Source organism: Spermophilus citellus, assembly GCF_964194105.1.
Source record: "Spermophilus citellus genome assembly, chromosome: 8".
NCBI classification, from domain to species: Eukaryota; Metazoa; Chordata; class Mammalia; order Rodentia; family Sciuridae; genus Spermophilus; species Spermophilus citellus.
Genome location: NC_138189.1, coordinates 60485726 through 60513607, shown reverse-complemented (window position 1 = coordinate 60513607; position 27882 = coordinate 60485726). Strand labels below are relative to the sequence as shown.

General features: G+C 40.8%; 1 protein-coding gene across 1 annotated transcript; it reads right to left on the bottom strand.

Moving 5' to 3' along the window:
* Positions 1-1950: 1950 nt before the first annotated feature.
* FAM47E (family with sequence similarity 47 member E) lies at positions 1951-26072 on the bottom strand. The gene is made up of 8 exons (XM_081303124.1): positions 25955-26072; positions 20995-21358; positions 18654-18793; positions 14601-14748; positions 11592-11771; positions 7041-7196; positions 4881-4958; positions 1951-2213 (listed from the first exon to the last, which is right to left on the bottom strand). The coding sequence occupies exons 1-8, from the start codon at positions 26026-26028 to the stop codon at positions 2142-2144; spliced, it is 1212 nt and encodes a 403-aa protein (XP_081159250.1). The 5' UTR covers positions 26029-26072; the 3' UTR covers positions 1951-2141.
* Positions 26073-27882: the final 1810 nt, after the last annotated feature.

Here is a 27882-nt window from a genome sequence, read left to right as displayed (position 1 = left end):
CAGAATACACATGGGTCTCAGAGCCAAGGCATTAGGAGGAAGGCCTCCTTAAGGTTCACCTGCAAAATTGTACCTTAGCCCCAGGACTGTGCTCTGATGACTTAAAAGCTTGAGAAAAGACTTCCACCAGAAAAACAAACAAACAAACAAAAAAACCCAAAACAAACAACAACAAAAAAACCCCAACAATATAGTTCCATTGATTTAGAAGCTCAGACTGCTACCCAGTCATTGTGGGTAGCAGTCTGATCACTAACAAATGCAGACTGATTTATAATATTCATGGAAACCAGGGGACCTCTTGGAGTTCCTCCATATCCAGTGATAAAAAGTCCTGTGTCAGGATCACCAAAGCCCAAACTCTTTGTGAAGAAAGGTTTAGGTCACTCTACTAATTATATAATTCCTACCAGCCAAGTGACTAGCTAAAAATAACAAGCATCTGGCCTGGAAAATAGATGAGGGAAATGATATAATAGCAGCCATTGCCTCTTAACCAGTTGTAGAAATGAATATCATTGCTCCTGTATGCATTTTCTTTTTTACCATGTTATATCTACCATATTTTCCAAAAAGCTTCTTCTTTCTCTTTTCCTACTAAGGGTGTGTTACTGGTGATCAAATTCATAATGTAGTTAGTTGAGCATACAGATTATCATGATGGGATCATGACAGAACCAGAGGATGAAAGGCCCTCACCCAGAGATTTTATATTTAAGGGCAGATGCAGTAATGAATAAAACTTTGAACTAACCACTTTGGAGAAGATGATTGTGCCTTCTTCTGTAGAATGGATGATTGTGTTAATCAAGGAAAGTCCTTTGTGATACTTTTTCCCCCAACCAATGCTAAGGATTGAACCTAAGGCCTCACTCTTATATTAAGCATAGATTCTTTTACTGAGCTACATCCCCAATCCCTCTGCTCTTTTTAATTAAAAAATTAAGAAAAATTTTAAATTTAAAAAAAATTTAAAAATGAAAGGTGTGTCTCCTCACACTGCAGAATCTGAAAATGCCATATGCAGTCTTCCTCTGCCTGCCTCTCTCATAGGTATGGACCTGGGTTCCACCCATCAAATACCTCACTAGAGACTCTGAGGTGGAGTGGGCAGAATACACACTGGGACAGGTGGGTGTGACCCTGATGCTGTACAAGTATAGAGGTGTGGCTCTGTGACTTTGGTGGTGGCATCCAGCATCCATTGCTGATGGCGACCTCCGTGCTGATTGATATTACCTGTCCAGAACATCAACAAAGATGTTTTCACCAGCTCAGATTTGAGGTATGGATTTGGGTATTGTTCCAGGCAGGGTAGACCCCAAATCTGGTCCTCTGACGGTAAAGATTCTCTGCAGGAGCCAATATTCTTTTAATAAATTCATTCTGATTAAATTGACCTAAGTGGGTTTCATGAAGAAAGATCTAGAAGGATACATTTCAGTGAGTAAAGAGTGGTCCTTGATGACTCTTGAGGACTTATTGATATTTCCAGTATTCTATGTTTTCTGGATTTTACTAACATTTGTAGTAATATTTTAATAAAAATATTTTTTTAAGTAATTAAAATAGATATCTTGAGTTTTCATTAAACTTTCTGATCTATGACCTTATATTATAGGTACACACTATCATCAAGATTAACTGCCTAATAAAGAAAAAAGAAAATGCTTCAGCTAGCTTAATTCAAAGTGAAAAAAAATAATATTGTAAAGTAAAAGAAAAATATGAGATACTCACTCAAAACCAGGAATAACAATTGGGAAAAATTCAATAAAGCAATTCTGCCTTTATTGTTGTTTCATTTATTTTTATAAATAGTTGATATTACCTATGTAATATTCACAATGATATAAAATGTGAGAAGAATACATGTGAATATTGATTTCAGATTTGATAAAATATATAAAACATTAAGGTATTATGTCCAACTACAACTAAAATGAAGCAGGTAACAATGAGAAATATTTGTAGCATTAGATCTTACATTTATGGATGTTGACAAGTTGCAGTTGTATATCCACAGTAAGACACTTAGGACACTTATCATAAATTTTACTTAATGTTTAAAACGGGAAAGCAATAGCCAAGTATGTAGTCAATAAAATATGCCTAATTATCTCTCCAAGATTCTTCTATGCTCAAGTAAGTTTTATAGGAGTCTTATTATATGCACATTTATCTTTCTTCCCAATATAAATCTTCTCAAGGAACTAAAAGAGAGCAAGAGAGAGAGAGAGAGAGAGAGAGAGAGAGAGAGAGAGAGAGAGAGAGGCTTCATTAGATTAGCCAACAAAATCTGTACAGTCCTCCCCACAAACCACTATCACATCCAAATTAAAAAATCTCACTCTCTGACATATATCCTTACCTACACAAAATCACATGTTAATAACTTGACCATGAGAGACAATGATCTTTAGAAGGTGGTCGCACAGAATCAGAAATACTGCAATTGAATTCACACATGTCCTATGCCCAAGCCTGGCCCAGCCCAGCTCAGCAGTCTTATGCTACTCATCTCTGCTGTTAAAGGCCTGGGATCCATTTGTAGTAGAGGAAATGAAGCTGTGGGCAATGCAAAAGGTAGATATTCTAGGAGCAGATACTGAAATGTGTATATAAATACATATGCTCAAGTAGCATTTGTGAATATACGCCTACACAGGGTAACATACATTATGGGTAAAAAAAGAGAAGGAATGTTCACATATAAATTTAAGCAAAAAATGATTATATATATATATATAATACTTTATGTATAAATGTGTGTATGAATATGCATCTCGTTTGCTATAATAGATCCCTTCTTTTAGTTAAAATCTTTTTGATAAGAGACTATGAAATGCAAGAATAAAGGGACAAAATACTGTAGGACTTTGAGTGACAGCTCTTCTCAGAGGACTCAGCTGTAGCCAGAGGCATCATCCCTCTGTAGTTAAATCAGCTGAAGAATATAGCCAGTATGTCAGGCATGCTTCCTTCGTGCTTCCAAAATTGATCTACATGCTTATCTATAGAGCAGATTAAACCAATAGGAAACAAACCAAAATGGAAAAAATAGAGTGTTTTGTCACTAAAAATGTTAAGGTAGAAATATGAGACAGGGGCTGGGGTTGTGGCTCAGCTGTACAGTCCTTGCCTAGCACGTGTGAGATGCTGGGTTTGATCCTCAGCACCACACAAAAATAAATAAAATAAAGGTATTTTGTCCAACTACAACCAAAAAATATTTTTAAAAAGAAATATGAGACACTATAGCATTAAGAACTAATTAGGGAGCTGGGGTTGTGGCTCAGTGGTAGAGTGCTTTCCTAGCATGCATGAGGCCATGGGTTCGATCCCCAGCACCACATCAAAAAACTAAATAAACAAAATAAAGCTACTGTGTCCATAAAAAAATAAAAAAGAACGAATTAGGGCTGGGCACAGTGGGCTATGTTTGTAATCCCAGTGACTTGGGAGTCTGAGAAAGGATAGGATAACTCAGTGGTAAAGCACCCCAGGGTTCCATTCCCCATTCCCAGAACAAAAGGAAGGAAGGAAGGAAGGAAGGAAGGAAGGAAGGAAGGAAGGAAGGAAGGAAGGAAGGAAGGAAGGAAATAAATAAGGATATATGTGTGTGTGTGTGTGTGTGTATATATATATATATATATATAATCACATAATTATATATCTGTATATTATGTATGTTTCAATTATGAACATATAAAATATATGAAATAAAATAAAAATATGTATTCTACATATAAATCTGTAGAGTTATATTTATGTGAACCTTATGTACAGCTATCATCACTATATATAAGTATAAAACTATTTGTATAAATATATTAAGCATACCTTGCTGGCCTAGTATTGATGTTCAGAGCTAAAGGACACCACTGTGATTCTATAATGGAGTCTTCTAATCCCACATCTCCACCTCTAAACTTGTCTCCTTTAACTCTGAAACCAATTTGGCTCTGAACATGGTCAATGTGTACACTTATTTGTCAGTAAGCATAAGCCATTGTTGGTTCTATCATCCTTGGGGAAAAAAAATCTAGTTTCCATGTCTAGGAACGCCTGACCATCTTGGCTGCACTGCCCCCTAATGACCCTAAGGGATGTCCATAAAAGACAGAGGACAAATGCATGACTTACTATTAGCTACAACTTTGGTCCCAAATCTGCTGTGGTTACAGGAGTGGTCTGGGTACCCAACTCCAGACTGCAGACTGTCCTGCTGAACTGTCCTCTCTGCTGACCTCCCCTGTGTCTTCTAAGGGGTGTAGTATCAGGGTTATCCATGGGAAGAGGCTGTAGCCAGCTTTACAATTGAAAGGAACAGAACTCAAAAGGCAGAAGAGAAGAAAGGGAAAAGAGGCATCAGATTCTGACAGGCCCCAGGAGGTAATCTTTGGCCCTAGTCCTTTTCCACTCGAGGGAGACCTTGCAGAACAGTGACAAAACAGCAGATCTCAACTCTATCTTAAGCCACAGCTCTTTATTCTTAGATCTGGAAATAAAGGAGATTCAGAAACATCCTAAAAAAACTCAGTGTGTTTTAGTAACAGTCAGAATTTGCAAAGCATATGCCCTGTACACAGACCTCTTTCACTTGAGTCCCACTGAGGCCAAACCTATGGAAAGGGAGTGAGACAACAGAGAGACAAGGCACCTCTGACAGTAGCAGAAACCAAGGCAAAATAAAAAGGGCAAAATGCTGCCTCCTGTCTCTGGGTCCCTGTCTATAGAGAAGCATAACCTTTCCTCCAAGAGCATGAGTCTTGGAAGATGCCTGTAGAAGCACTAAGATTCTGTTGGGGTAGTAATGCCTTCCTGCCAACAACTGTGAGCTATGAAGCCCCCAGCAGGGCTTTGCCCAATGTACTCACCCTGGGCATCCTGTAGCCCCTGCGTAGGATGAAATCCTTAAAGGCATCTATTCCATGAAGGTCTGCAAGTAACTCTTCCTAAAAGAGGAGATTAAAGACATTTAAAGAACCTGGTCAGCAGCTCTTTATAAAGTGCCTCATTTGAAACCACTCCTTCTTATTTCTAATTATGTATATAAATAACGTCCATGAGTTGATGAAGATGAAGACTTTCAAAGACATGCAACTTTTCTTCCTCATCCTTTATATCACCCTTGTATTAAAGATAAACAACACATTTTAGCAATTAAGACAATTACTGACCAAAGATGTCTGGAACCTAAGCTATTTGAGACTAACATTATGTCCACAATTTATAGATATTAACTCCAAAGGGGATGACAATAAAAAGAAGACTTTATCTAGCCTCAACATCCTTTCAATATGCAAGCATCCTTTTATTTATTCAAAATTTTAAGATTGTATGTATAAGTTTATGCAACTGCAATGCCATACTAGAAGAGCATTTTACCTTCCAAACCCAGTCAATCAAGGATGGTCAAAACTCTTGAGTTTCTACAAGACAGTTGTGTGACTGTAGTGACTGCCAGCTGCCAGTACACCATAGCACCTATATCCTGAAAAGGCTATAGCACCAACTTAGAGTGTATGGGGTAAACCATCCTTGGGGTATTGCAAAAGTGTGATTTATGAAAATAGTTGTAGAACAATTCCATTGTTTTGAATCCTCCTTATGTAAACTTCTTGACAAACATTTTTTTACTATAATAGTTATATCAACCATATTCTCAAAATTTAAATGATGTTCCTTTTTCATTAGCTGACTGTAACCATTTTGGCAAACACCTTTTCTAGCTTTTGCCATCAAAATTAAATATGTTTTAGAGAATTCTTTAAGTCTTTAAGAATTAATATTTAAGAAATTTTTAAAAAGAAAATTTCTAGACACCTTAAATCAAAAGTATGTAACTATTTGTGTTTTAAAATATTTAATTCATTGATAACTTTTCATTATTTTAAAAAATATGCCTAGAATAATTTTATGTTGTATATTAAACTCCCATAGACTTAGGCAGTTCCAAAAACCATACCCTGATAAGTTCTGCTAACCATTATTCACATTATTTTGAAACTTACATAAGCATGTTGTGCTCATAAATTTGTGTTACACATCACACAAAATAAGAATTATCAGGCTAGGGATGTGGCTCAAGAGGTAGCACGCTCGCCTGGCATGCGCAGGGCACTGGGTTCGATCCTCAGCACCACATAAAAATAAAATAAAGATGTTGTGTCCACCAAAAACTAAAAACTAAATATTTAAAAATTCTCTCTCTCTTAAAAAAATAAGAGTTATCTTTTATGAAAAAGATACAAATGACCATTGTTCCTGTCTTAGTTTTCTGATTTAAAGGAGAAAACTGATGAGTGATTATTCATGAATGATAACCAAATATGTACAACATTTTGCTTTTCCCGAGTGTTTTCACATATGTTATCTTGGAGAAGTTTGGGGTCTGTTGAAAAGAGAATATGTTCACGAACATTCTCATCAGAATCCTGCGCAAGTGTTGCATCCACATTTCCAAATATCCACAACAATGTTGACTATCTTCTTCATTAGATACTTGTACACAGAGGTGGGCAGGCACAGAGTTTATTTGTTGTATGTGTTTGTTGCTTTGCAATATTAGTGCTTAATCCTTGTCCCTTTCCTCTCAGACAGAACTTGTAGCTTTGCTAAATTACAAAAAAGAATTTTCCCAGTTGCAATTTTGTATTTTTGGACAATCATCCATTACTGATAGGAAGCAAGCGTCCCCCTTAGTAACCCAAAAGCCTCCAAGACAGCATATTGATTCTAAGGACTGAGGTGGTCCTACCATTTCAACTGCCCTTTGAACAATTATTCATGGAATCAATTGTTCCAAAATGGAAGGAGTGAGCTGAGTGGTGGTCCCATCTTTAGAGACATTGTGTTTACCACCCAGCTAGGAGGGTTCAGGTCTTGCCTATCACCCATTTCCCACAGTATTACCAGCCTTTCTCAGTGCTGAATTCAACATGCAAGCTATAGGACTTTACAGAGCCTCAGTGTTCCACCAGAGACCCTGTGATCATCCTTAGCTCAGAGGATCAAGTCTCAGCATACCTACATACCTGGTCCTGTAGCTTCTTTTTAAAATTCTCATCCTGAGATTTAGATGAAACTCTGGGATCAACCAAAGGTTCATCTGCTCTTTGCTTTTTCCATAAATTGGTGTTCAAATACCATGCTCCATACCTCATCTTCACCGGCTTTGGTTTATAAGGATTCTATGGGAAATAACATAATTCACAGTGTCAGAAGTTATTGTTTTTGTTTTGTCATTGCAATAAATCTAAGGTTCTGCTTATGAAAGCAGGATCATTACTTTGAATTTATAGTTGGTCTTCGCAGGTTTTAATTTTACAAAAGAAATATGAAAAGTTCATAATTGAGAAAATAATGTATTAGCTAAGAACATGGTCTTTAAATTTGGACAGATCTAAGTTCAAATCCAGTCTTCTCTAAGTATTTGCGGACTCAAAATTTTGTAGACTCATGGTCATGGGCCGGTTAAACTCTTCATGAGTGAAATAAAGATAACAATAGTAGTAAATTACAAAGAAAATATATGTAAAGCAGTTAGGAATCAAGTAAAAATAACATATTTTGCCCAAGGGTAATGATCTTGAACAACAGTCATAAATATTGTTATTAGACTCACTATAGGCCCTGCACTCTGCCCGGCTTTACAAGTGCTACACTATATTGTATTAAACTCACACCTTTCTTTCTACCATCCCTCAGCAGAATGTGAGGAGAACCTCTTGCCAGATGGTTGCAGGTGCAACACCCACCACATGCTATCCCATCACAAAAGGGGGTTTAATTCTTGGAAGGGGCAAAGAAACATGAAGCCACACAGATGCAGTCTCTCTCCCCTCTCACTCACATTTAAACTGTGTGTTGGAATGGGTGGGGCATTCTAGAGTTGAGCCAGCAATTCATGTCTAAGACAGAATTGGACAGAGCGGACAGGAGGGAAGTCCCACCGAGAGCTGGATTTGACACACTATTGCAATATCCTCACCTCCTTGAGGTTTCTGGAGCATACCTGTCACACTGCTGGAACAACACTCATTGTTCCCTCTGCTATAATGTGCTTCCCTAAGAGTCTCCCACGGCTCACTCCTTTGCCAATTCATGTCATCTTTCCAGTGGCTCTTCCCTGACCGTCTGATTTTAAAATGGCAACCCCCTCACAACACTCCTTGCCTTCTCTCCCTGCCTCATTTTTCTTAATGACATTTATCACTATTTGATATGCCATGTTTCTTTAAAAATTGTGTCTCTTCTTACCCTCTAAAATGTAAGCTTTGGAGATTGCTCTCTGCTATGTCTTCCTGACAGCTAGAACAACACTTAGAGGAAATAATAGGTGCTCAATAAATATTTGTTGAATTAAAGTCGGGTTTCTTAACTTCAGTACTATTAACATTTGGGATTAGATCATTCTTTATGGGGCAGGGTGTGGCTGACCTATACGTCTGAAGGATGTTTAGCAGAATTCCTGGCCTATACCCACAAGAGGCCAGCAGCACCCTCTGAGTTGCAAAAACCAAAAATATCATCTCCAAACATTTCCAAATAGTCCTTGGAAGAGAGGGGAAAGGAGGAAGGAGAGGGAGAAGAATGGAGTCTACATCACTGCCAAATTGCAGAACCTAAGTTCCAGAATATATTACATTGTTGGTTAACTGGCGATTTTTTTTAAGGCTTCTCTGAAGCCTTACTGAAACTGCCCTCACCCCATGATTGGTGGAATTGATTATTTCTTCCTATGTTCTGTACACAGATGACATTTTGTTATAGTCAGTCATTTACCTGTTGACCCCACTAGACTGTAAGTTCCTAACTGCAGGAAGCAGTCCTCTAGTTTTATGGCATTTGTTCCAAGCACTTTTGGACACACAGATTCTCAGAAATGTTTACTAAGTAATACATAAAGGAATGGATGAGTTGATATACCTGGCAAAGAAAAATAATGTTAAATTAAAGGCACAGAATTCTATGAGAGATTAGAAGTAAGAAATAAATTTATGTCAGGAGACAACACTCCATGGCCAATAATCCATAGAAAAATTAGCATATATCCTGTGTCTAAAGGAAGATAGAGCATCTGAAGAGGAACTTCAGACATAGAGAATACTAGGAGAAGGTTAAGGCAGTGGGAAGCTCAGAGTTTCAAAGAATTTCAAAGGGCAGATCATAGCAGTCCTGAGAATACTACATGGAGTAGAAAAATAAAGATGAGGACTTCCAGAATAGGGATAGGGTTTATCCTCCTACTTACAGCATCTTAAAAACAAAGAGAGAGAGAGATAGAGAGAGAGAGAGAAAGGAAGGAAGGAAGGAAGGAAGGAAGGAAGGAAGGAAGGAAGGAAGGAAGGAAGGAAGGAAGGAAGGAAGGAAGGAAGGAAGGGGGAGGGAGAGAAGCAGGCTAATGATTTGTATGACAGTGAACCTCAGGTAACAGAAGGACAGTGGTCCCTGAAAGACAAGCAACAAACAAACTAAGCCCCATAATTGCCACCAGTGTGTTGCCTTGAAAGGGTTTGCAGGTCACACAAAGAGAGGAGAGGCCTAGCCAGGAGCAACCAGTGTCCTTTTTGAATTGAGGAGATAGAATTGAGAGTCCAAGGCAAACTTATTTTGCCACACAGAGTAAGAGAGAGGAGAAAGATACAGAGAGACAGAACTAACACGATGTCCTGTATTTGCACAGGCAAGATCAATGCCTTAAAAAAAAAAAAAGAAACCTAATGGAAAACCTAATGATTCACAGGACACTTGGAAGAATACACCTGAGGGTCTTGCTCAGTAGTAGGGAACAATTAGCCATAGATGGAACACTGCTCTGGTAAATTTTATTTATTTATTTATTTATTTATTGCTGGTGTTGGAGATGGAACCCAAAACTTTGCACATGCTAAGCAAGAGCTCTACCACTGAGCTACATATCCAGTCCCAATAAATCTTAAAAGCAAGCTCCCAAAGGATCAGATTCCTCCAAAAAAATCCCATAATAAATGTTAAAAATATTTACAAAAATACAAAAATACCCAATACCCAGTAAGGTAAAATTCACAATGCCTAGCATCTACTCAAAGATCACCAAACATGTAGAGATGCAGAAGAACATAAGCCACAATGAGGACATAAATCAATTAATGGAAACTGACACAGAACATACACAGATGTTAAAATTAGCATATAAGAACATCAAAGTAATCATTTAAACTGTATTATATATTCAAAAGATTAGGAGAGCAGATAAACTCATTTCAGGTAAAATATATTATGCTGTTGGTTAACTGTCGATTTTTTAAGACTTTCTTAAAAATACTTTTAGTTGTAGGTAGACACAATACCTTTATTTAATTAATTTATCTTTATGTGGTACTGAGGATCAAACTCAGTGCCTTAAGCGTGCTAAGCAAGCGCTCTACCACTGAGCCACAACCCCAGCCCTGATGTTTTTAAGACTTTGAGGGAAAAGATTCCTCCTTATAGTTTAGAGCTGGAATGTTCCTGAAAGGCTCCTGTGTTGCTCTTCAATGCAGCAATGTTCACAGGTGGAACTCTGACTCAATCAGCAGATAAATCCATTGATAGCTGAATGGATGAATGGGAGGTGGTGGACAATTGTAGATGGTGGGGGATGGCTGGAGAAAGTAAGCCACTGGGGGCAGGGCCTAGAAGGGTAGTTCTTTTTCTTAGCCTCTTCTTCTCTATCTTTTCACTTCCTGGCTGCTTGAGGTAAGTGACTCTGCTCCACCGTGCCATCTCCACCATGATGCTCTGCCTCACCACAGGCTCATAGCAATGGAGCCAACCCACCTTGACCTCAACCCTCTGAAACTGTGAGCCAAAATAAATCTCTTCTCCTTGAAGGGGTTCTTCTGTGTTTTGTCACAGGAAAAAAATCTGACACACCAGTACCCACCCAATTTAGGCACTTAAGTCTCTTGTTGATGTGCACAATCTGATATATATATATATATATATATATATATATATATATATATATATATATATATATATTTGTACTGACACATTAGGTAAAAAAATTTTAAAAGTATTCTAAAAGCTCAGAGTACTTCCCTTACGAGCTTGGCATGCTATTTCTCCTTTCTGTTGCCTTATTCTTTCATCTGCATAGCAACTGAAGGGTGAGGAACTTGAGTGATTTGCTAATGATTAGGAAAGCATGTGGTCAGAATGATGGTTTGTGGTCTATAAGATGCTGGTAAAAATTCAAGAATTCTTTGGGCATAAAATTAACAAGAGTTCACAATCATAATGCTGATGAATAACAAACATTCATGCATATTTCTGCTAGTTGTTAGAACTTCAATGTATAAAACACATTAAAAATTTTGTCTCTGAAAATGCCTATTCAGATATGAACAATAATTCTGAATGACATGTCTTATTTGAATAACTGACTTTGTTATATGTATTAAGTATTCACTCATTTATCAAATATTTATTAAACATGAAAATATCTTAAGAATTCGGCTTTAAAAAGCCAGTACCCCTGAATTACCAGAATTCAGGAACTTTTAAGACTTTAATGCAACTTATTTTCTTAAATTTTCAGGCTACTCTTTTTCTGCAATCACCTGTGGTTTCCGTTTCTGGAAGAAATCTGCCTCCTGCAGCTTATTTAGCCCCACACTCTTCTTCAACTCCAAAGGAACCTGGTTTAGCCTCATGACTCGGAGCACATCACAGGGTGGTTTGCTCTGATAGCCAAGGTCAAACTGTTTCAAGATGAACTCTTCATCAATGTTTGAACTTCCCTAGAAAAATACCACAAGCATGAATGGAGGGCAATGATGAAATACTCCTTGCTTTCTCCTTTCATCTAAGGGAAGTTTCTGGCCACTGCAGGGGAAGTTCCAAGAGAGGGGGAAAAAAAATGCTCAGTCATCACTCACTGCAGACAAGAAGTATTTGGGACTGGAGGGCTTTGTCAGTACATTAAGAGACCACTTAGGACCTGCAGGAAGCGTGAGTCTCTGGGGGAAATAATGTCTGTTTGATCAAAAGCAAACCTCTCCAACACTTCATAGCAGTGACTTATCTAGAAGGATTTTCCAGATGCGTCTAGATGTGGCAGTGCTTGTTTTGTCCACATACCCTTATAAGGAAATCTGCCTTCCTCATGGCCCCAGGGGAAAGAGGCAGTTCTAGTCAGCCATGTTTCAGCCATACTCAGAACAACCTCTCCATTTCCTTCCCCCAGCTGTAGGTGGGGGGAGGAGAGGTGGGCACATTAAGAACAGCTAATCTGTACTCTCCTAACCTATGATACAGTTAATGCTGAAAGATAAATTAAACTAACAGAATCCCACTCTGGAGGAGAAAATTGGGAAACAGATTGAGGATATTAACGACTGGAGCTGAAGGTGGAGCGGAGTGCATAAGAGAAGACCAGAAACAGTCGGGGCATAAAAGATGAGTGGAATCAGAATGAGGATGAAATGAGAATGGAGCAGAATCAGAGCAAGCAGAATCAATGAGATGAAAAACAAATAGCACAGAAGAGTTAGTTGTGAAGAAAATACCACAGGGTGATTTCATAAGGACCTAAGTTGTAGAATTTAGGTGACGATGGGATCTTGGTCATAAAGGAACACAAAGAAGGCTGTTTACCTGATCAACTGTCTACCAATCTAAGGTTCTTCAAATTTCCTGCCTAAAGGAGTTATCTCCAGTGGAAGGACAGGAGAGGCAGAAGGGCTGGAAATTAGCCAGATTATGAAGAAGCAGTAGTTCAGGCACCAGGTATAGTGGACATCATTTACCTTCTCTAGCACCTCTATTCCAATCACCTGCTGGGGAGCTTTCCCCTGTTGGGAGCTACCACATGGGAATCCAGCGCCCCCTAGCTTTGAGCGATAAGAGTGTGGAGATGTGGCAAGCCAGCCATGGGCTGTGTGTGCTTGAACTCTGAGCATTGAGCGTACAGGGTGGACTGAACCAATGTTGCCCCTCTGTTTGTGGGCAGGGTCCTGCTATGATCCTCACACAGCACATGAGATGGGTGTGGCCTTCCTAGATGTCAGTCAACCTACTGACAGCAAGACCTCAGGAAGCTAGACTCAACCCCCTGAAACCTGACCTCTTGCCTCATTTAAATGGCTTCTCCCCAATAAAAGGGTTCAGCTTGTGCTCCTCGCTCTCTTTTTTGCCTGCCTTGCCCCCCTTGTGGGAGCTGCCGCTGAGGAGTGGTCACTGAACCCCAATAAAAGGTACTTTCTGTGTCTCTGCCTTTATTTAGTCCCCAAATTCACTTAGAATGATGCTGACCAGTTTAGTCCCTCCCTTTCCATCTGCTGTAGCTGAGATGGACACCCTCACTTCTTGGCCTCAGGGTTAGACATGTGACCCCACCTAGCCAATGAGTATTCTCCATTTTCTTAATCAGAGTGGTTAATTCAGGCACAGGCATATGACCCAAGTTAGTTTCAGCCCTGAACTTTTCCCTATTGAAAAGAGGTTACAGGCTGGGGTTGTGGCTCAGTGGTGGAGTGCTCACCTAGTATGCATGAGGTACTGGGTTCGATCCTCAGAACCACATAAATGTAAAATAAAGATATTGTGGCCACCTAAAACTAAGAAATAGAATAAATATTTTAAAAACAGAAAAGAGGTTACTTTCTTCCCACTTAGTTGTTCACTGGTAGAACATAAGCTTGGAAATTTTAATGACTGTTTTTGGCTTCTCTTGGGGAAAGACTGCTTGAAAATGAAGTGAGACAGAGGGGTGCAGGAAAGATAGGGACAGCCTCTAAAAACATTTCAGCACCTGCGTCCAGCTGTGGCCCAACCTCCTAATGCCTCTGGTTAAATTCCCTTTTCTCTTTTAAACCAGTCAGAATTATACTGGGGTCTGGAGGGTAGTCACTAGCGAAGGAAACAGTGATAAATAAATACATTAACTAAAACCAACTAATATACTCAAAACATGGCGGGCAGGGTTGGTAATAAATACTGGAAGGCCTTAAATCCATGGAAAGCATCAGGAAAGTAAACATCTACAGAGACTCAGAGAAAGAAATAAGTAACTTACTCGATTCTTTTTTTAAAGTTAGATCTACATGGTTACATATAGTTGGGTTTATTCCGACAATCTCAGACATGCATGGCAATTGATTTCAGTTCATGATTGCCCCTTTTCCCTCCTGTCCCACTCCCCAAGATTATTGAAGGAGGGCAAGAAAAGTCCTTGATAACTGAGTCAAAAGTCTCTTCTTGTCTGAAAACATTTTGTAAAGTTTACAGTCAAGCACAGCTGCCCAAGTCCTTAGAAATAAATATAACTCAGAGGCACTGATTGGAGAAGGAATAAAGGAGAGAAAAGAAGTTCCTGACATTGAAATGGAAAATAAAAAAAAATTTCATATCAATGACGTGAGATATAAACATAAATGTTTAAATTAGCTGCAAGCTTGCAGACTCCAGAAATTTCACCTACCAGAGGTATTTCTATTACAAATGACGGAAGAGACTTATTCCTTTATAACTTGGATGATTTGATTTATATTTTATTCAAACTGTTTTTGAATGAAAGCAACTCTGAGATTGACTTTTTCAAGTAGGTTTAAGTATTCCTGCTAACTTACAAGAGTGGTAGCCCACTTGCAGAAGTCATTAACTTCTTTGCGTACATTTTCATGCAGAAGAGGACCATCTTCATGGAGCACTTCCCTTTTACTTGGCTTTTCTTCATAAAGCCACTGGCCTGAATGTGACATAGGAGTCTTCTTGGGACTAAAGATAATGAGATCACCAAACAGTTACTATATGAGGCATTAATTATCCTTTGCTATATTTAAGAAATACTTATTAAGCGCCAAATATGTCAGGCAGTCATCAGACGTCAGGAATTAGCTATAAATAAAAGTCAGGTCCCTGTCCTCAAAAAGCTTATGATTGAGTAAGAGGCAAAAATAGAAAATACATAAGCATATGTCTTTATAAGTGATTACAAGTGATATAAAGAAAAATAAAATGGGGCAAAAGGGATGGAGAGGGGTGGCAGATGGCATTTCAACACAGAAAGTCTCTCTACTACAGTGATAGCTGAGCAGAGACCCAAAATAAGAAAGGTGAAAGCATGAAATATGAAATCATGGGGACACCAGGCAGAAAAGACAGGCATGTGCATGGACCCTGAGGTGGGGGTGTGATGAGAATGTTCAGGAACAGCAGAGACCAGTATAACTGGAGAGGAGTGGTTGAGGATTAGAGTAGAAGAGGAAGAGGCCTGAGAGTTAACAGATGCCTGATCATATGGGACCTTAAAGGCCATTGTATTTGGGTTTTGCCCTGAGTAAGTATGCAACTGGAGAATTCTAAGCAAAGGAATGGCACTACCCAACTTAAAGGATCATTTTGGCTATTATGTGACAAACAGATTTGAAAGAGGAGCAAGGGTGGAGGGCATAAAACCAACTGATAAACTATTGCAATAATCCAGGCAAGAGATGATGGTATCTTGGAATGAACTAGAAGTAGTAGAGAGGTGAGACACTGGGTCTCAAAAATAAAGTCATTAAGATTTGTGGGCAGATTGCATCTGTTGTTCTAGAAACAATAGGAAAAATGGAACCCCATTAAATAGAACCCTCAATAAATATTTATTGAGCTGAAGAAGACAGGAGGAGGAACAGGTTTCAGGGAGAAATCTAGAATTCAGTTTCAGACTTGTCCAGTTTGAGCTGCCAATTATACACCCGGGGGGAAATATTGAATTATCTATAAATAGAGGGACTGGACAAGGTCACTTGGGTGTAAGCATACAGAACAGAAGATGTCAGAGACCAAAGCACTTCTGTCTTTAAAGGAAATGAAGAGGGAAAAGGAAACGAAGACCAAAGAGAGGACTATGAGGTAGAAGAAACACCAAGAAAAGAGTATTCCAGAAGCCAAATGAAGAAAGTCTTATGAGAAAGATGATGTCATCAACTGTGTCAATGGCTGTTGATATATCAAGGGTGTTGATCACTGAAGACGGGTCTAGTTCAATTGTGACCTTAACTAAGCAAGTCCAGAGGAGTGAGTGCTAGAGATAAAAGCCTGATTGCTGTGATTTCAAAAGACAGAAAAAAAAAAAAAAAAGGGAAGTGTGTTTGTCTGGTTCTGGTCAAGGGCAGTTGTCATCAAGATGGGAGATATCACCTCATGCTGTGGCAGGCTGATAATGGCCTCCAAAGAGAGAAAGTGCTAATCCTTGGAACTCATGTAACTTTATTTGGAAAGAGTCTTTGCAGATATGATTCAGTTAAAGCATTTGAGATGGGGAGATTATCCTGGATTCTCTGGGTGGGCCTTAAATGCCACTATAATTGTCCTTATAAGAGGGGCAGAGAAAGACTTGACACACACAAAGGAGAAGGCAGACAGACTTGAAGCTGCTGGTCTTGAACACTGGAATGATGTGGCCCAAGCCAAGGAATGCCAGCAGCCACCAGGAGCTGGAAGAGGTAAGGGATCCCCTGGAGCCCTGGAGGGATCATGACCCTGCTCATTTTTTATTTCAGCACAGTGATTCTTATTTCAGATGTCTGGCCTCCAGAGCTGTGACATAATACAGTTCTGTTTTCAGCCAAAAAATTTATGTTAAATTTTTATATTATCTAAAGGAAATGGATCATATGTTTACAGAAAAAATTCACCATTATGTAGTTATGCACTTATGTTGTGATATGATAATTTATTAACATTGTAATATTATTCATTTCCTCTATATTTTACCTTCTCCTCTTTCAAGTACATAATCCATTCATTTGCAATTTCTTGCCAAGAGATTTTTTGCAGGATTCAACAAGGAAACTGCCCAAAGTGAAAGGCAGATCCTATATGTATATTTCTTATTTTATCATAGATCTTTACATATAATACTCCTCTCCCTTCTATACTCAGGTTCTGAGCAATTTGAAAAATAATTCAAAGACCAAAGACAAAAGTCAAAATATCACCTTTATTACTAATAGCAGCCATGTTGGATGATGGCTTTAGATCCAAGAGGGCTTGCTAACTGAAATTCAGATACTGGTGGACTCTCCCACACAGTTCCCAGCAGGGCCAGATGAGAGTCAACTTCCCCTCTAGGGTGGAGGAGCAAGAACCTGTGCTTCACATGGGCCTTTTTGCTCCCCAGTGGAAGAGGGGGAAAACTGAGGTGAGCATGCCCATTTGCTCTCCCCAAATTCATCAAGGAGTAGACTGACAGGCCAAAAATATCACTACAGTAGAACACCTATCACCTTAGGTCAACAAACATTATGATTCAACACACTGGATTCTCTCTTAATCCACCTTCATGTAGGTAACTTGTGTGACTGACAGAGCTCTTCAGGCCACTACTGAGCACAGTAACCAGGGTCTCCAAAGCTGTAAACATTATGGGTTCTGTGGCTAGGCTGCTAGATAGTTCTCCCCCATCTACAACACACCCCAGTGAGCTCATTGAGTTTTAAAAGTCAAATATGTATCCCAAATTCATTTATGTCAACTATACTTATCATGGTATTTACATTATTTAATTAAATATTAGGTGAATTGGGGAAACAAGAATGTGATACAAAATAGAGATGTTTCTACTAAGTGTAAGTCTTTGGAAAATTTCAATGTGCAGTTCATGCAAGAAAAATGAGTGGAAACTTTAAGCAGTATACTTTGCCAAAAGGCTTTATATTGAGATTAGCAAGTGAATGTAAACTTATGCTTTAGGAGAATATTTCAAGTACTTATGCATCATCCTTTAAACTTCCTTGTATTATTAATTATTTTGGTGATTATCCAACTATCTACTGGCCTCAGTAATGTTGAGTAAAAGGGCTCCTGCCATAGATAATTCAAGAACCATTATATGCCAATTAGTCAGGCTTTTTGCTGTTCTCTTATTGAACAAGAGTCATATGGACACCCATGTTTGCACCATTGCTAAATAAATCATATTCATTTAAGAAATCAGCACTGTTCAGAGCAGGACCCTGGACACTTTTCCTTCCTCCTTAAGAGCTTAGTTATTTTGCTTCTTCAAGATTATTCTAAAGATGAAAAGTTTTTTTTTTATTTTATTGTTGGTTGTTCAAAACATTACATAGTTCTTAATATACCATATTTCACAGATTGATTCAAGTGGGTTATGAACTCCCATTTTTACCCCGTATACAGATTGCTGTGTCACATCAGTTACATTTCCATTGATTTACAAATTGCCTTTCTAGTGACTGATGTATTCTGCTGTCTATCCCATTCTCCGCTATCCCCCCTCCCCTCCCCTCCCCTCCCCTCCCCTTCTCTCTCTCCACCCCCTCTACTATAAATCGTTTCTTCCACTTATATAATTTTTCTCCTACCCCTCCTTTCCTCTTATATGTAATTGTGTATAACCCTGAGGCTCACCTTCCAATTCCATGCAATTTCCCTTCTCTCTCCCTTTCCCTCCCGCCTATCATCCCTGTTTAATGTTAATCTTCTTCTCAAGCTCTTCGTCTCTACCCTGTCCTTGGTTACTCCCCTTATATCAAAGAAGACATTTGGCATTTGTTTTTTAAGGATTGGCTTGCTTCGCTTAGCATAATCAAGATGAAAAGTTTTGAGAAAGTAATTTCTACAATGTTTTGTCAGGTGACAACCACGAGCGAGGGGTGAAGAACAACACTCACAGTCCCAGGCACACTTGGGTAGAACGGTTTTTAGAAAGCTTTGTGGGCTCCTTTGTTACTTTCTTGGTGTCCTGACAATAAGCCCAGGTATCCTCCAGCTTCCTCTCAGGATCAAGCACTTCCAGCACCTGTAATAAGAGCTACAAACAAAAAAAGCCTTAGCAAGAAAGAAAAAGGTGCTGGCAAGGGGGCCCCTATTCTAAAGCAAAGCTGACCTACTGGTCCCTTTGTTTGCCCTTTTCAGTCAACCAATCCACCGAATTCTGTGCCAAGTACTTTGTGGGGTGCTGTGGACAAATCTCTTATCACCTCGAACAGGAGGTGTACAGGCTTTGTACTATAGCAGTCCCATCTCCTCTAGATGGAATATGCCACTGGGTCTACCCCATCCCCAAAGGTCCCATGGGTTAAAGTATCTCCATAGAATTTCTGAGGTTTTTGCCTGGCCCAACCTATATCCTTTCTCCCATGAATAACAGTATCTGGCTTTTGTTCTTTGGAGAATCACCTTTCCCTCCATCTCAACCCATATGATCTGAATCAGCCTAACCACGTCCTGACTCTATAGGCAGGTCAGGTCAATCAGAACCTCAGTGACTGGTTTAGGAATGGGCTCATCAATTAAGTGGGATGCACAGGATTTTGCTGGGATCATGCAAAAAGAGGTATTCTTCTGGCTGGGATTGTGGTGGGTAGAATTCAAATCTGGAGCTGCTGGTGGCCATCTTAGCACCATAAAAAGAGGTTCCTCAAAAAGAAGCCAAAATATTTAGTTGGGAGGTCAGACATGGAAATAAGAGCCATAATCCCATGCCAGGTCCATGTGCCATTTGCAGCCTTGAATGAAACCCAGGTTCTGTTAGATTTAAGGAGAAAGGGCAAACAATCTCTCTGTCATGGATTCAGAATCTTGGGCCTACAGGAGGCAGTGAAGAAAAGCCCCAGGTGGAAATGAATGGATCAGCGATTCCAGCTGTCCTCTTAATGGACTTCTCTGCCACTAGTCCCTTACTCATTAAAAATATTTATTGAGCATCTACCATAGGCCAAGTATTGGTAATACACAATGAAAGACTTAGGCCAAGTCCCTGAGCTCACAGTGACTAATGCTAGTGAGAAGCCAGTGGTGACAAAACCTATGATGACACCTAGAGCCTGGGGAGGGACAAAGGGTGAGGGTGGAAGGGAAGTGCTATTGTGTGCAAGCCTCAATAACAAGGGGACATTTGAGCAAAGAGCCGAAGGAGAAAGCCAGGCAGTCATCTAGGGACAAGTGTTCCAGGCACAAGAACAGGGACCAGACATGCTTATAAGTTTCACAGAATAGCCAGGAGGGCAGAGTGGCTGGAATGGAGTGAGTGCAGAGGAGCAGGCTGTGAAGGTGGAGAGAGAGCAGAGCAGGAGCTCTCAGGGCCTCTCAGACCAGGGAAGGACTTTGGATTTACCAAAGGGTTTTTTGGTTGGTTTTTTTTTTTTTTTTTTTTTGAGCAGGGGAGTGACATGATTGGATTTACCTCTGTGAACCATGAACAGGCTGTTAGGGTAGGCGTGGGGGAGCTGGACTGCTAGTGCCCTGCCCTACCCATTCTGCCCTTTCTCCTCAAATCTAACAGAACCTGGGTTTCATTCAAGGCTGCAGTGCTCAACTAAGAAACTCAATTTCTAGACACCCTAGCAGCCAGAAGTGATGTTTCCTGGGAAAGCTATTATGTTCATCATTACTAAACAGAGTCAGCTGGCATGTACCTTTAACTTTGCCCCTTCCCCCTTTGGGTTTGAAAGACAGACTTAATGCCATTCTTAGATATAAGGACAAGAGACATAGGCTAAGGAGTATGGAGCAGAACATCAGAAGTCAAGACATTGGGGACATGACAGAGCTGCTGCCAGCCTTGGCTTTGACGATCTGGTAGATTTTCCCGATGACCTTTCAGGTTATATGTGTGGTGTCCATCTGCCTGTAAGTACTTTAGGACACCTCCTAGCTCCAAGCTAATGGGCCAGAAGTAAAATTGAACAATTCCCTCCATTTCACCTTCTCCCCAAAAGTCACAAAGCAAAGTAGATTGAGGGGGAAAGTCAGAATGTCCCGGTTTGCTGTACCTTTGCAAGTCAATCGGTTTCACAGGAGTGAAGGGAGAAGATTAGTGTTGGTGCTGTTGTGTTTCTTGGGGGCAGAGAAAGAAAGGCGTCTCTGAGCCCCATGAGAATGTCACCCCGGGGGACATTCTTTTCTTCTTATAAATGAGTCCCCCCCCCCAAGGAGAGTCTCTGGGCATCTCCAGAGAATTTTCTCCAAGGTCCCGATAAAACCCATCCCACAAGCCCTGGGACAGATCACCTGGGCAGGCATGGCTTCTTCCAGGTGGGGATGGAGAGCCAGGGGATGCAGAGCCAAGCGGGCTTCCACATCCTCCACAAAAGCCTTCCGAGCCCGTTGGGCCCATGAGAGCCTAGAGAGCAGGGATGCTTCCTTGGGCAGCTCATTCGATCTCTTCTTGGAGGGTGGTGGAGGGACTCCATGATGAATCATGGGCAGAAAGCCCTCCTTGGGGCCCTGAGTGATTAGACCTCCACAAGGCAGACAGCCTTTCCCGAAGTCCAGGCCCTCTCCCACAAACACCCAGCGCTGGCTGTTCAGGGATCTAGGGAACTTCAGCCTTCTGTGCACAGTGAAATACCCGGAGGGCAGATGCTCTTTGTACCTAGAAGACACCAGGTAAGATCTTATGGACCAGAGGATTGGGATGGGACAAGGAGATCGAAAGGAGGCTGGACTCAACCTTTCTGAGGGAGAGATTATGGGAAGAAGTATTCACAAGAAGGCTGAGTCGATCATACTCCAAGTTCATGGCACAGTATCATTGGTTTGTGCAAAGACTCACCCCAGCTTCCTTTATTCTCTTATTATTATTACTTTAAAATTTAAGATAGGGTCTCACCACGATGCCCAAGTTGATCTCAAACTTGTGAGATCAAGTCATCCTCCCACCTCAGCCTCTCAAGCTGCTGGGACCACAGGAGTGCATCACCACATCTAGCTCTATTTACTCCATCTTGTCCCCACATCTCACCTCCACTGCCCTCATCCGCAAAACCACTCTAACGGATTTGAAGTGCATTCTTTGTTTTCACACCTCATTGAAATATCTGAATTGTCCTTTTATGTGCATGTATTCTTAATTTACTTAAATGGTAGACACTGTTCTGCTTCTTGTTTACAAAGCACTGTACTTCAAAGACTCATCCATGTCACTGTATTTTAAAGACCCATCCAAGCATAAGTCTAACCCATTGTTCAAACTATTGCCACCACATCTTGTATTCATTCTTGAATTCTTGTGACTTGAACTCTGTAAGAAAGACACTCAAATTGCTGACCCTTTCAGGGACCCTTTGTTTTCACTAAATGGGACACAGTGTAGTAGAGTGGAAAGAATCTGGGTCCCAGTGACAAATTAGTCGAGTGACACTGGCACTTTATACAACCTCTAGGGTCTGTGGTTCCTCCTGAAACTCAGGAGGTGAAAGGCTGCAAGATGGTGGCACATAATCCTGTCACTTGGCCTTCTTTGTGTTTTAATAAGAATCATAATAATTAACATAAATTGAGCACTTCCTACATGACAGGCACTGTACTAAGTTCTTTATATGCATTGGTATGTTTAAATCTCATATTATTATTATTTCCATTTACAGATAAGAAAACTGAGGCACAAGAAGTTAAAATATACAATGCACGTTGTCAAAGCTCAAGCAGCTCAAGAGTGGTAAGGCTGGGATGTTAAGCCAGGTAGCATGGCACCAGAAAAGTCTGCTTAACAACTACATTAGAGCTCCCAATACATAAACATGTTCACGTAAACAAGCTAGAACTCCAACTCCTCTTGAAAAATCAGGAGAGTTTCTAAGATCTGGGAACACTGGGTCCACCTTTCTGTGGAGCCACCAATGGCTTAATGGTTGCCCAGTTCAGGCAAATCACGTGCTGTCTCCTTCCCAGCCTCCACCTCTCCCTACTGCCTCTTAAGCAGCCTGCTTCAGCCAGCTTCCTTACCCACCAGGCCCCTGTTTGCAGTGAGTATTTAGGTCATGAAGATGAGATGGAAGCCATGAAACCAGCTCCTCTATAACCTGACACAACCAGCCAATGCCAAAGCCAGGACTTGGAACCTGAGCCCTGGTTATCCTAACACATCTCAGGTCCTTGGTCAGATCTTCGTGGAGCACTGGTGTCTTTTCCTGAAGCCTCTTCTACCTGAAGTTCCCTCTTATCAATAAAAGTGGCTCTTTACATCCAATCTAATCCTTACGGTAACCATAGCCACTAAGCATTTTTAAGAGATTCTAGACTTGTCCCTATTCTTTTCTGGTGAAACCTAGAAGCTTCTTATTTGCTGTGAGTATGTGTGTGTGTATATGTGTGTGTGTGGTACAGGCTTAACCCAGTTCTACTGTGAAAATTTAAATGAAAGGACACAAAAGGGTGACTTGTAAAAAGTTGCTCTCTGCCTTGTATAAATCACTCTCAGATAGCTAAAAGCAGAAGGTGTTGAAACTGCATCTAAGCTTGAGATTAACAACCCATTCAGCATGACCTATCGGCAAGTAACCCTCCTTATTATTAAATATTTTCACATTTATTTTCCACATATTTATGACTAACTTAACTATCCAAGCACTTCTTAAAATCAAATCTGACAACAAATGTTTTTGCTTAAGCATAGCCATACAATTCAAAATGGGAAATGTGAGCGCCTAGTCCAGGCTTCTTAGAACATTAGAGCTGGCAGAAACCCTGAAAGAAATCTTGACCACCTTCATCACCTTCAATGAAGAAACAGTTCTGGGAGGTGAGCGAGGCTAGAGGGAGTGCTTTCATCTACTTCACATAGCCTCATAGAGCTAAAGAGCTCACCTCTCTGCATTTTGTAGGGAATAGGGGTGCTGGGGATTTTACCCAGGGGTGCTTCACACTAAGCTACATTCCCAGACTTATTTATATTTATTTATTTATTTTTAATTTTGAGATGGGAATCTCACTCAGTTGCTGAGGCTAGCCTTGAATTTGTTATCCTCCTGCCTCAGCCTCCTGAGTCACTGGCATTATAGACATCTGTCACCTCTCTGTATTTTGTTAAGCCCAGGAAATCTTGCTTGACCCATAAAATTGAAAACACTTTTTTTTTGCCATGCATAGTAGTGCATGCCCATAATCACAGCAACTTGGGAGGCTGAGGCAAAAGGATTTCAAGTTGGAAGCCAGCCTCAGCAACCTAGCAAGGTCCTACGTAAGTTAGTGAGACTCTATTTCAAAATAAAAACCAAAAAGGACTGGGAATGTAGCTCAGTGGTCAAGTACCCCTGGGTTCAATCCCTAGTGCCACCAAAAAAAGAAAACCCCAAAAAACCCAACATTTTTTTTTGAAGGAGAGAGAGAGAGAGAGAATTGTTTTAATATTTATTTTTTAGTTTTCAGTGGACACAACATCTTTATTTTATTTTTAAATGGCGCTGAGGATCAAACCCAGCACCCCGCGCATGTCAGGCAAGCATGCTACCGCTTGAGCCACATCCCCAGCTCCCCCAACATTTTTTCCCCCAACCAATACTATTTTCACAGACACTAGTATAAGACATATGGCTAGTTCCCTCCATAATAATTGCAATGAACTTTGGAAATTTACCATAAAGAAATGAAAAAAAGAAAAAAAAGGTCTTTTTTTTTTTTTTTTTCAGCACTGGGGATTGAACCCAGGGCCTCACTCACACATGTTAGGTAAGTACTCTATCACTGAGATACATGCCTAACCCTAAGAAATGAAAACTTAAGTTCTTTCAAAAACCTTAACACGGTGTTCATAGCAGCTTTATAGGTAGTAGAAAAAGAAGCTGGAAAAAACCTGCATTTGCTCAACAGGTGACTAGAAATGAACAGATGGTTGATACACACAACCTGGATGGATCTCAAGAATCTATGACCAGTGAAAAAGAGCCAAAATCAAAAGGTTATACACTATATTATTCTACTTAGCTAACATTCTTAAAAGAACAAAATTATAGAAATGGAGAACAGATTTGTGGTTGTCAAGGGTTGGGGGATGGGGAAAGGAGTGATGAGAAGGGGATAGTACAAAGTGGTTCCTTAATGGTCATGAAACACTTTGCATCTTGCAGTATACACATGACAATGCACAGAGCTATATGCACACACAGGAGTGTAGGTAAAAACTGCTGTGATCCAGAGAAGGTCTGTAGTCTAATTACTAAGTTATATCAATGTCAATTTCCTGGTTTGGTAATGGACTATAGTTATGTAAGATAGTACCCTTGGAAGCAGCTAGGGGGAAGGATGTGTGGGAACTCTGAACTTTTTTTGCAATCTCTTGTGAGTCTACAGTTATTTCAAAACAACAAAAAAAAAAAGGGTGTAAATGGGGGGAGGGACCCAAAATCTCAAAGAGTGCATAATTGCTAACATATATACAGTGCATACTATATGCCAGTGACAGGTTTCCATGCGCTACCTCCCTTAATCACCCCAACAATTCTATAAAGCTGATTCCTTTTATTGTTCCCATTTCACAGTTAAGAAAAGTGAGCCCAGAAGGAGCCGCTAAGTTACTTAAGGTCACCAGGCAAGCAAGAGGAGACCTGGCCTTTCTGATTCTAGACTTTGGCATCTTAACCGCCACTAGGAACAGCCTCCACCGTGAGCCAAAAGCAATTCTTATGAATTAGCAAAAGGAAAAGTCTCATGTTCCTGCCCACAGTGGCTGTGACAAGAACCCTTCAAAAAGGTGGGAGGCCTCCCCAGCACCTGATTCATTACCCCACCAGGGGCTTGGCTTGGCTAGAGCCATCAGTCGGATTGCCAAAGGCTCCAGGTACCGCTAATGCTTTACACTGGATACAAATATCCAGGGGAACCAAGGCATCTGTGGAACAGTCGGCCAACGAGGGAAAGAAAAGGTGGGTTAGAGGATCGAAGCTCAAAGGCTTAGCTAGGGCAGCCTCCACGATTGACTCCGTGGCCATCAGTCTCCTATCTGGTGGAGTAGCCCCTCGGTAGTTGTGAGGATGAGGGAAGGAGGGGTCCTTTGCTAGGCGCATGGAGCGCTGGATATTTTGCGTGACTGTACAGGTACAAGTGCAGGAGCCACAGAGGAAGAAAGGCAGGTGGGGCCTCCGCCCAGCCCTCTGCCCATCGGCCACCCACCCCTGCCCCCGCCCCTGCCCCAGCTCGGGCCCCGCGAGCACGGGATCCAGGCGCCCTCCCGCGGCCTCCGCGCGCCGCTTACCGGGGCCCGCAGTACCGGCGCTCGGGCACCGGGTCCAGCGTCCCCGACCGCAAGAGCCGCCTGCAGTCGGTCATGATGCCAGAGGCTGCGCGATCTCTGCCCGGCCCTGGGTGGTGTGTTCCCCGCCCGCTGTCGGTTGTCTGGGAGACCGCGCAGCCCAGCGCTGCCCGGACCTGCCCAATTTGCCCCGGAGCAACCCAGGCACCTCCCCAGCCCCGCGGTACTGCCTTACCCGGGATAGCACGTCCTTCACCCTTGGGGCGGGGACCTGGCCTGGGGGAGGGAGAAGGAGCGCGACCTTGATTTAATCATGTTTTAATCCGCAGGGAAATCGGGTTCATCTTCTTCCCACAGAAATTTAACACCAGCTGGACCAGGCCTTTATGGTCACCACGTTTTTAAAAAGTGTTTACCGAAGGAAAGGAAGGACGAAGGCAGCGGGAGAGGAAGAGAAAGCAAGTGAAAGAGGAAAGAGGGCATGTCTTCTAGCACCAAGATGTTTTCCTGGAGGCCTGGGAACATCCTGTCCTTCAGAAAGGGCTGCACACTGGTATCCATCCATTATTTCCATGGTCCCTTTCAGCTCTTGTGCCATTTAATTCGTGTGATTTAACCTGTTTGCCTCAACCCGCTTCCATCAGGGATGTTCACCATCCAGCTGGATAAGGATTGCAGGAGGCTGTGTTTTGGTTTGGCGAAATTCCGCCTCCTCCTTCTGAGTGTTCCTGATTTAAATGTAAGCATTGCTTCCAGAGGAAATACTAGGAAAGTATTCTGTTCCCAAATTACTGCAGTAGTTAAATTGTTTGTTATGGTGGATTTTTTTTTTTTTTTTTAAGCCAGTTAGCCAGAATCTTCTCATCTTCAAACCCTGGGATTAAGATAGTTTCAACTTTGGGAATCTATCAGATAGTGTTAAAGGTCTTCTGGCCTGAACTAGTTCTGCATTTCCACTGGCTGTTTTTGTTCAGGTACGTTTTCTGCAGCAGAGAGCACTGGGGTTCCATTGCCTGTAACAATAAATGTCCTCTTGGGCATTGTTACTTAAACTTCGTTATTACCTAGTCTGAAAAGAGGGAAATAATAGTATCTACCTACAGAGTTATTAGGAGAAATCAATAAATAAGATAACGAATGTAAAGAATTTAGTACCAGAAATCGAGAATTACTGTGTTGTAGTAGTATTCCAGGTGTGAAGTGTGTGAAGTGGGGTCAAGTAATATTGTTCCTGTCTACCTCACAGAATTGTTATAAGAGTTAGTGGATGCATTCCTAATTTTTTGAGGACCCATTCCTCATTTAGGATTTATCCTGAAGAATTTAAGTCGCCATACTATAGTGATACATGCATATCATGTTTATAGCAGCACAGTTCACAAAGTCCAAACTATGGAACCAGCCTAGGTGCCCATCAATAAATGAATGGATAAAGAAAATGGATATGCACAATGGAGTTTTATTCAGCCATAAAGAACACTGAAATTATGTCATTTGCAGGAAAATGGATATAACTAGAGACCATTATGTTAAGCGAAATAAACCAAATTCAGAAACTCAAGGGTCTTATGTTTTCTCTCATGTGTGGAAACTAGAGAGGAACAAGGATAAGAAGAGGGGGCAGGGATCTCATGAAAATCAAGGGAAATCAGTACAGGAAAAGGACCAGGGGGCTGGAGAAAGAGAGGGAGAGTGGCAATTCTGGGGAGTGATACTGGTCAAATTATATTGTTATATTGTATGCCCATACAAATATGTAGCAATAATCCCATCATTATGTACAACTATAATAAACCCAATAAAAATGTGGAAAGAGAAAAACTTAAAAACAAAACCAAACAAACAAAAAGTGGAGAAGGCTTCATGGGTCATCATTATAAGTAGCCAAATTAGTTATTTTTATTATCTTTGATATTAGTCTATTTTGTGCT